General features: G+C 42.8%; 1 protein-coding gene and 1 pseudogene across 2 annotated transcripts in view; both read right to left on the reverse strand.

The window, feature by feature from the left end:
* The window catches only part of Mfsd11 (major facilitator superfamily domain containing 11), a 30390-nt gene extending 20084 nt beyond the window's left edge, over positions 1–10306 (reverse strand). The window contains exons 1-7 of one of the 2 annotated variants that reach the window (XM_015504135.2): positions 9458–10306; positions 8919–8974; positions 6095–6202; positions 5476–5555; positions 5261–5357; positions 4000–4058; positions 3160–3304 (exon numbers count right to left, since the gene is read on the reverse strand). In XM_015504135.2, the coding sequence (XP_015359621.1) occupies positions 3160–3304; positions 4000–4058; positions 5261–5357; positions 5476–5555; positions 6095–6202; positions 8919–8974; positions 9458–9553 (641 nt within the window). In that variant the 5' untranslated portion in view covers positions 9554–10306. Of the gene's footprint in view, positions 1–3159; positions 3305–3999; positions 4059–5260; positions 5358–5475; positions 5556–6094; positions 6203–8918; positions 8975–9457 lie in introns of those variants that run through there. The other variant, XM_048797800.1, reaches the window with a different exon arrangement.
* On the reverse strand, positions 6433–8912 carry LOC125614986 (annotated as a pseudogene).
* Positions 10307–10312: the final 6 nt, after the last annotated feature.

Below are 10312 nucleotides of genomic sequence, written 5' to 3' on the forward strand. Positions count from 1 at the left end.
TATTCTCTTAGTGTTGGAAAGCCCTTGCACTCTGCCGGTCCTACTGCCATTGCACGCAGATGGGTTTCCACACTAGTGCTTTTCTATCGTCTTAAAGTCCGTGCCTTTCTTTCAGGGTGCTGTCAACTTGTTTGTCGTTATAAACAGCCACAGTTCAGCCTCAGTTATCCCCCTTCGTCCACCATCGCCACGATATAGGATGCGAGGCAAAGCACTGCACTTGAGTGATCCTTGACGTGGACCTCAAGGAGAGCATGTCCTATTGCATGCGGGTTAGACGCGTCCACTTCCCGCCCCACGAAAAAAGGCGTCGGCTGATATGGTCTCGGATCTGGGGAAGGGCCCTCCTTAAGACTGAGCCATACTATGCAGCCACTTCTGCACAGTGGGATAGGACCTCTACTCTTGCCTGTATTGTTTTAAGAAAATAGAAAGGGGGAACTATGGTGAGCCGCTTCTGCCGTTTATGCAAATTATGGTCGCCATTACAAGATGGCGCTGGCTCCGCTGTGGTCTGTGACAAACAACTCCTTATTTGGGAGAGTTGGCGCATGACTTTTCATCACCCTATGAGAAAGCTCCACGTGGCTGCTTTGCATTGGGGCTTGAGATGTGATATGAAGGCTGGGAGGGGGATCCGAGAAAGAGAAGAAGAACTATCAAGGGCCTGAAATAAACTACTGAAAGAAGATTCCTGAGTGTCGCGTCTTCCTTGCGGGCAAGAAGTCACGACAGCCTGGGGCTGTGGCTCAGTGGCAGAGTGCTTGCCTAGCATGCTTGAGGTGCTGGGTTCGATCCTCAGCACCACATAAATATAAAATAAAGATATTGTGTCCACTTACAAAAAACTAAAAAATACTTTTAAAAAATAAAGTTACTGTGTTCACCTACAACTAAAAATATAATAAAAAAAAAATGTTCTAGCTGGGCAGGTGGTACACACCACCAGCAGCTCAGGAGGCTGAAGCAGAAAGATCACAAGTTCAAAGCCAGACTCAGCAACTTGGAAGGACCCTGTCTCAAAAAATAAAAAGGGGCCAGGGATGTAACTCAATTGTTAAGTGCCCTTGGCTTAAATCCCTGATACAAAAAAAGTAGTACTACAAAACCGGCTATGCTGAAGAATGCACAATGGTATGAATGTACTAAGAAGTGAATTGTATACTCTAAATGGTGGGTTATGTGGCCTGTGTTCTATCGCATTAAAGCTTTTAGGATAAAGCTTATTTCTGTGTCTCCCACCCCACCAGAAAGTAAGCTCAAGAATGCACAAATTTGGTTGTGTTCAATTCTCAATCCTCTGAACAATCCTGGAATAGCAGAGGCACTCAAGTACAGGGGGAAGGGGAGAAGGAGGGACGGAGGACAGCGGCAGGCACCAGCAAAGAAACTCCCAAAGGTCACCCTGCTAGCAGGTCCTCAGAGATGCAGACCAAGCATTTGAGATAAAGGACAGACTAGCAGCTCTTGGACATCTTCACATCACTGCTGAAAGGCCTGCACGTGGGATTCTTCAATATCAGTTCCGACTTACACCTTCAATGGCTTCGAACCCCACCAGTGACAGGCAGACTCCTCACCTAGCATTACATGATCTAACGTGAACGCTGTTCTCACCCTCCTTCCAGCATGTGGCACCTATCTGCCCCTCTTCCTCAGCCTGGTTCTGGCAATGGCCGCCCACTGAGCCTCACTCCTCACCAGGGGAGGTCTCAGGGAGCACCCCCAGCCCTCCAGCTCCCCACCCATTTTCTTCCTAACCACTCACGGTGACATTTTCTTGTGTGTGCACTCCCCACCACCCCTTTTAAACTTAAGTCCCATAAGAGAACTTGAGTCTTGTCCACTGCTGTCTCCCTCAGGTTTCCAAGGAAGCCAGCACATGGACAGTGCTACTGGGACAAAAACATGGAGGCTCCAATTTGGAAGACAATTTAAAAAGAGAGAAAGCTAAACAGGCTGAGCAGTAGTCCTAAGAGCTGAACCTTATCACAGGTACACAATCCCCTTCTCTAATACCTATGGTTTGTGCTTAAAAAGTTACGTGCCACTTAACGAGAGAACAGTGTGCTGAGAAACACATCACTAGGCAATTTTAAAAGTGCAAACACCACAGAGTGTACTCACAGGAATCAGGCCAGCTAACCATGTCACTAAGCGATGTCATCCTATGGGACCACCACTGTACACGTGGCCCACCAATGAACGAAACACTGTTGCGTGGTATGAGTCTGTGCGCAGGCACATGCACACAACACACACATACACACATCCAAACCAAAGTACCACCTCTCCTTTGCTTTAAATAAACTCACTACAAACTTTGAACATTAACTATCTTACAATTGGAAAATTTTAGGCCATTTTGGATTAAAAAGGCAACACACAGAATGCTCAATGCCAATGTTTTAACAATAGACAAAAAGCTGAAAGACAACTTTCCCAATTTATCAATCACAAACAAAACAAAATGAGGGTGGCAAAGATTAATTTCTCATTTCTCCTTCTCAAACTGAGACATTACTTCAGACAAATTTGCCTGTGATGTTTTAAGTTGCATCACCAATAAAATGTGCTCAGGTAATTTACAAAAACATGCCCACATGCTTGTTTCCCATTTGGACTACTTTTGGGAAAGCACCTACACAGGTCAGTATGAGAATCAGGTACCATAAGCTAAGGGCCGGTGGTGACAAGCAAGTGTTGCTGGCCCTCCTCTCACCCACCCCTCAGGAATCAGAAAGACATAGACAGAAACCAAGGACAAAGACTGTTTGATATTTCACTTTCTAAGCTCTCATCCTGGCACACAAAAACACACAGGAGGCCCGCAAAATTCAGCAAGGAAACGGGCTAGAGATGAGGAAGGAGAGGTTACTGCTACTGTGCAGGGTCACAAGCGTCAGTGGCAAAGCTGGGGGCAGATATGAATCCCCTGTAAAACCTTGCACTGCCTCCCTTCCTCAGATGACCTTTGCCTTCTCCCTCCCTCACCACCCACCCTTATCTCCTTCCTTTCTTTCCTTGAAAAGGCTCCTCTCCTGTTGGCCTGTGGTAACCTTCAGGAGCATCAGATATAGGTCATGACAAAGCAGGGTGGTAGTCTCTAGATTAGACAGATTTACTTTAACATGAAAATGAATATCTCCAACATCTTACTCATTCATTTCCATGTCTTGGTCATCAGAAGACTCATCTTCTCCAAGAACATTTTCAGAATCTGGTTTCCGAATGAGAAAGAATAGAACTGTCCCCACAAGACTAATCACTGTCAGGGCAATAAACACAGTTCTTCGGTCACTCTCTAGGGAGAAAAAAGGAGAAAGCAGATAGCATCAACCAGACAATTCCAGAATTTACTGTTATATCTAGGGTTGTTTTTAACCAGTAAAAAGTTTCCTCATTAAATTCTGACTTTAATGCATGAGTAAAAAGTTAAGATAAGGTGATAAATAGGCCACTTTCACCTATGTCTTACAGTTAGAGAAATACTGACAATCCCAAAGAAAACAGTACAAGAATTTACTTGGGTTCTTTTAACCAAAGAAATGTACAGAAGAGGGGCTGGGGCTATAGCTCAGTGGTAGAGCACCTGCCTCGCATGTGTGAGGCACTGGGTTTGATCCACAGGACCACATAAAAATAAATAAATAGATATATTGTGACAATCTACAACTAAAAAATATTTTTTTAAAAAGTATATATATATATATAAAAAAGAAACGTACAGAAGAAACAACTGAGCTCTCAAGTCCCCTGAAGACTGATCTTACACCTGTCCGCGGTATTACCTGCTTGGAGCATAGTCATAAACTATAATCCTCATTAATGATAGAATCCAAGGGAGAAGCTTATTAAAACAAGCATCTGAGGACCTGAGGTATCAAAGTGCATTATAATACATCTCAATAAAGCAGCAATGGGTTATTTTTCTGAGGAACTACTTAATAGGAATTCTTTTTGACTATATCTGAATGGAATAATGTAAATAAAACAAACCTGATATTTGAGTTTTCCCTTGCCAGGCAAAATATATGTAGAGATTTCCAAAGAACAAGCTGGGGGAAGAAAAGGGAGGGGAGAGGATGCTGGGGAATTACTGGAATACTTACGGTTTTTAAAAACAACTATTCCCATTATTCACTGAGAGAGACAGTCATAATTTCTAAATTCATCTACCTGCCCTAGGTCATTTAACAGTTTCAACTCCACCTTGACTCTTTCTGAAATACTGGACTAACCCAGATGGAATTCAGACTCTGTCCATGCGAAAGTATGGACCTGATTCAGAGCTGCCCTCCACAGGGCTTGACTCACTTTGAAACATGTGACTTACAAACACTCTGGAAATGACTTCTTGGAAACAAGTTTATGCTACTTTTAAAATCCTCGAGAATCTACAAAAACAAATCTATGATCTAGTTATCTGCACCTAATCAGATTCAGATTCCTTATTGAGAACACCTTCCTAAGGAAGGAATCTTTCACACGCCTCTTTCTTTTTATTTTTTTTAGTACCAGTGAATTTTGAGGCAGGGTCTCACCAAGTTGCTGATTCTGGTGTTTGAATTTGCAATCCTCCTGCCTCAGCCTCCCAAATTACTGGGATTACAGGTGTGTGCCACATGCCTGTTTCTTTAATCTATTGCTCCTTAAAATTAAACATTTTCATTTGCTAAGCCTTGTTGGGGCCATAATTCTAGGCAAGACCCATGAAGTTAAATCCTCAAGGCAGATTCCTGAGATCCAATGGTCATAGCAAAATGACTGTTTTTGCTTTTTTTTTCCCCCTTAGAAAACACATAAAAATATTGGAATAATTAGTCTCACTTCTGAATTTTAGTGTATTTGTTTACATTTATCAGGCAGTGTAGCTCAGTGGGAAGGATATGGCTGCTGAAGTTCAGATAACAACAGTTTAACTTGGATGAATTACTATTAGTCTATTTTCTCATCTGTAAAATGGAGCTAACACCTTCTCATAGATTATGTGAGATTAAGTAAAATAAGCAAAGAATCCAATAGTTTCTAACAGATGCTAAATACATGGAGGTTAAATTATTTTCTATTTACAAATCTTATGTTCCAATGAAGTAATCCATGCATTTAAAGTAATCTTGTAAGATTCTGAATCTGTATCATATTCAGCCAGAAACTTGAGTCATAAAACATGAAAGATTTGAATTTTAAACAAAATAGGTTTTAATAAAAGGTCTGAAAAGAAAGCAAAGTAGAGACTGAGCTCCAAAATTATTATTACCTGGACTGTAAGAGTGCCCAGAAAATTCCACTGTTTCTCCCGATAGTGTGCTCATCTGAATTTATTGTCAGGCAGTTTCCTTGTGCTGTCCAAAGTACTAAAATTAAACCAAAAGTTTATCAAGAAAATGAAATCCCCTGTCTTTGTATATTAAAGGCATGATACCCATAGATAGGCCCCAGAAAAGAAAACAAGGTAAAAATCAAAATGCTCACCAGCAGCTGCAATTCCAATGAAAACAGATGCAGTGTAGAAGGACCATGTGAAAGGCTGGATAAAAACGGCAATGTACATGCTAAAATGTAACAGGTCAATGCATTACAGTCAAACCACACCTGAAACAGTGCCCAGCATGCCTCTAGGAATCAGTTATGCTCTTCTTTTACATTCAACCTGTACAGGATGGTCTTTAAATGTGACCTACTCAAAATTTTAAAATCAGGCATTTTACAGGTTTACAAAGGCTTGTGCCAATAGTTTAGCACATGATGAATTACAGCCCTGAGAGCCCAGAAGCTCTTCATTACTTCATCTGAATCCTTATTAGTCAATCTGATAGAAAGTTAGATTATTTCACAGAAAGTTCTTTTCAACCCTTACAGAGATTTTTGGATACTATATATTAATAGTAAAATGAAAGCTGATAATACATCTCCCATCAATTAGGACATGGTATCCCTGAACAAGAAGCGGAGAGCCAAATCCCTAAAATACCAATTATACCCTATTCAGTCCAAGTCTGCAAGAGATCTTAAAAGTTTACTATATGTTGGAAAGGTACTGGAGGCATTCTAAGCAAACAAGTGAAAAAAAAAAAAAGACTGCACTACTCACCTGTAAAATAAACCACTGGCAAACATAGAGAGCTGAGGTCCTACAATGGCAACCACTGATGGTGTAATCAAATTTGAAGCAGAGAACACTCCATAAATAATTGCCATGCTGTACATAACACACAAAAGAGAATTAAAGAACAAAATCCCTAAACACTGTCTCAAAAAAAAATTAAAAAAAAATAGTATCAGACCTTGAACTCAGGGCCCCACACATGCTAGGTAAGCACTCTACCACTGAGCTACATTTCCAGCCTCCGAACCACTATATATATATATTTTTAACAGTACTGGGATTGAACCCAGGAACACTCTACCTCTGAGCTACATCTTCAGTCCCCCCCACCACACACTTTTCTTAAAATTTTGAGATAGGGCCTTCCTAAATTGCCAAGAATAGACCTTGAACTTGTGATACTCCTGCCTTAGCCTCCTAAGCCACTGGGATTACAGCATGTTATCATCATGCCTAGTTTTTTTTTGGATATAAATCCTTTTACTAAAATACATCAATGTCAACTTCATGTTTAAATATATTATTAAAGACTATGCAAGACATTTTATTATAATTACTAAGAATGACTTTGAGACTACTATTCTCTTTGCAGAAATACTATGTACAGATATAAAATGACTAAAAGCTGATGTAATTATAAATCTCAAGTTTGTACAGTAGCCATCATGAGCCACAATTTCTTCATTTTGAAGCTGCCCCTCTGTGTGTACAAAATCTTTTTCAATCCACTGCTCAAAACTGACAGGCTCTTTAGATGTGGTCTTTTCAATCTTCAAGGTCCACGCTAAGTAACTTTGTATTATAAGCTTTATTATATGTGAAAACATATGATGAACTCCTGGGGGAACATTCCTATGGTGGTCCAAAATGTTTCTGGATTCCCACCAATGATATTTTAAGGGGTGTTTTTCATCACTTGATGTAACTAAAACCACTTCAGCCCCTTCAGAGTTCAAACAGAGATCAAATTTTCTCATCTTCAAGTGTTAACCCTAAACCAGGGCCACTGGTTTCACCTACAGTTCACACGCCCTTTCTGTGCATCCTGTCTCCCTGGGGCCAGGACCTGTAGCCTCCCCCAGCTCCCATCATGCCCAGTTTCAAAAAGGTTTCACTTTAAAATTTCTATTTAGAGTCTGTAGATTTGTAATAAATATTCACATTTGATTGCATTCTTAAACTGAATATCATATAAAGTTTTCACTTGTACATAACACTGAAGTCCCGTCAGATGCTTTGAATCAATTTTCAATGAATTGCTAAGTTACAGTAACTGCTATATACAACAGGTATTGTGTCAAGTACTTTACAGGAATTTTGCTTTTAATTTTAACAGCTCTTACAAAAAAAGGTATTGATCTCATTTCACAGAAATGAAAACTGAAATACAATGGAGTGAAATAAGTTGCCAGGAGTTCATCAGGGTGGCTAGTAAGAATGGTGAGCCAGGTTCCCAATCCTGACAACCTGATTCCAGGAGTCTAAGTCAACTAGTCCACTCTACAAAGTTAGCCTACCACTTTTGGCAACTGCATAACATTTCTTTGCTAAAATACAAAGCACGGAGTTGGAATGTATTTAACTCAAAATAATGGTTTCACTTGTACCTCTTCCAGAGTCTATGGACCCAGGCCTACTATAATATCTTGTACAAAGTGTGATTAAAACCATTTCCAGGGTCCTGATTTCATTTACTAGCCAATACTTGTAAAGCAAACTGTTTTCTGGCTTTTATGAATCAATATCAAATGTGTTCCTTCATTTTTTTATTTAGAATACACTTGAAGACACAGAATTACCAAAAAATGTGATATTACTATTAAGCCATCTAGAAAAATGGATACTAACATTCTTTATTCTCAAATATCATATATATGGTTTAACATAGATAATAACCAAATAAGAAGAGTTTGGGGACAGGGAAATGCCACAATTCAATACTTAACTATAGAAAGATTTGAGAAACCCATTTTAGTCATTCTACAATGTATGCAGACTTAAAAAAATTATGTTGTACCAATAAATATATATAATTTTTGTCAATCAAAAATGTTTTGCCAGGAGCAATGGCACACATTTGTAATCCCAACTACTCAGGAGGCTGAGGCAGGACTTCGAAGTTCAAGGCCAGTTTCACCAACTCAGCAAGACCTTATCTCAAAAAATAAAAAGGGCTGAGAATGTGGCTCCATGGTAAAGTATCCATGGGTTCAATTTCCAGTACTGCAATAAAGAGAAACCTTTGTATACATGCACATATGTACTACCCCCATCTCCCTGCAGCTTCAATCATAAGATACTAGTGATCTGTGAAGGTCTTTACATTTTCCCCATCTATAAAATTGGAACTGAACACCTTAAGCAAAAATCTCAAGGTGCCTAATGAACTATAGTTGCTATGAAATCGCAAAAACAGGAAGATCGAATGATTCAAAAATCACATGAAACGTTTGTGATTTCATAATGGACATAATGGACAGTACTTTATTAAATGTCACACAGTACACCAAGTGATTTATCTCTATCAGATAAGCAAAGAAACTGGGATTACAGAAATAACTCTAAGGTAACTAAGTAAGCAATCAGGCTGTGTGTGAAGCAGGTCTTCAAAACACTAGTCTCTAATTCCACAGGAAACCTAACTAGTCCCCTCTAATTGCATTATGTTCATCCCAATAAACTAGATGGCCAGAAGAAAAGAGCAATCATCACTGATTCAACCACAGTATTTTATTGATTCAACCACAGTATTTTATTCCTAGTGATTCTCATGGAACTTACACAACTACCATTACATACAGTACAATACCTGGTATATCCACTGCCGTGAAAATCCGTGCTATTTAAGCTCCTGATGACAGTTTGCTGCGTAGAAGATAAAACTAATCAAGGAAAACGTTTTGCAATCTCCCTCCCCCTTGGAAAGTCCAATTCCACGCACTCAGAAGAAAAACTGTCAAAATTCACAATGCAAGTCCACTATGAGAGGAGGAGGAGTAGGACAGCTGGAGTTGCACACTAACTAAAGGGGCCGGAGGTAACCAGCGGTACCTGTGCTTAGGGTTCTATCACCTTGACCATCCCAGTACTAAGGGGGAGCTTCACAAAGGCAAGGAACAAAAAACGAGGGTCGACACCCCAAACAAAGTCGAACTGAGAAACAAAGGGAACGTGAAGCACCCCGTGAAGGAGCAGAGTCTGGCCCGTGAAATCAAACCTAACCACGGAAGACGGGGCGGCAGGTGGGAAGAGAGAAGGGGCCCTGTGCGCGCCACCGGACACGACTGGCGTTTTGCTTTCGGGGTCGCAGGGACAGGCACTGCAAGCAGGAGGCAAGCGCCGACTCACCGCCACGTTGCCACAAGTTTGAAAGGCGGTGAACATAAACATAAAGGCGACTCCTAGGATGACGATGTTGAAGAGCTTTTTGGACTCCGGGGACATTTTGGCTCCGCCCTGCCCGAGCTCGACAGCGGCCCAGGGCAGTCAGCGCTCCCGGGGCGCAGCGGCGACGACCCTGGGGACGAGACGCGGCGGTGCGGAGCCGGCAGCGCCAGGAGCCGAGCGGCCGAACTGGCAGCTTGCAGTCGAGGGCCGGCACCTGGCGCAGGCTGACGCTGTGCCGGGCGGCACGGCCGTGCATTCCCGAGACGCGGCCCGAGCGGGGAGGGGGCGACGCCGTGAGCGCCACAGGCAGGGCCGCTGCAGGCAGCGGGCGCGCACAGGGGAGAGCGGCAGCCCCGGCCCCGCCCTCCAGCCGCCTGACTCCTCGCGGGTCACGAGGCCTGTCAGCTGACCGCGCCGCGGCGCTCTCTGGGAAGGGGAGTCCCGGCTGCGGGCCGCGCACGCGTACCGCGAGAGCCCCAGGCCCAGGGGTAGCAACCCAGCCTCAGGCCGTAGCGAGCTGCGGGAAGGGAGTCTGAGGCGGCGAGGACACAAAGCACTGGGAGCAGGACTACCACTCTGACAGAGGCAGGGCTGGGGCCGCGCCCAGGAGCTGCGTGGAACTCTCGTATTGGCATGAGAAACAGGCGGGGCTGAGATAGGGCCCGCCTCTCCTTCCTCCAGCCCGAGCGCCCAGGTTCTGTCTCGCCGCCTGAAAGAGCATTTCGCGGGCTTTCCAACTGTCCTAGGTTCCACTCCCCGCTCCCGCCTGCGGTGACTGCGCGGTTTTTGGCCCGCCCGCTAAGCTCTGCGCAGGCG

Source organism: Marmota marmota, unplaced genomic scaffold (genome assembly GCF_001458135.2).
Source record: "Marmota marmota marmota unplaced genomic scaffold, marMar, whole genome shotgun sequence".
Lineage (NCBI taxonomy): Eukaryota > Metazoa > Chordata > Mammalia > Rodentia > Sciuridae > Marmota > Marmota marmota.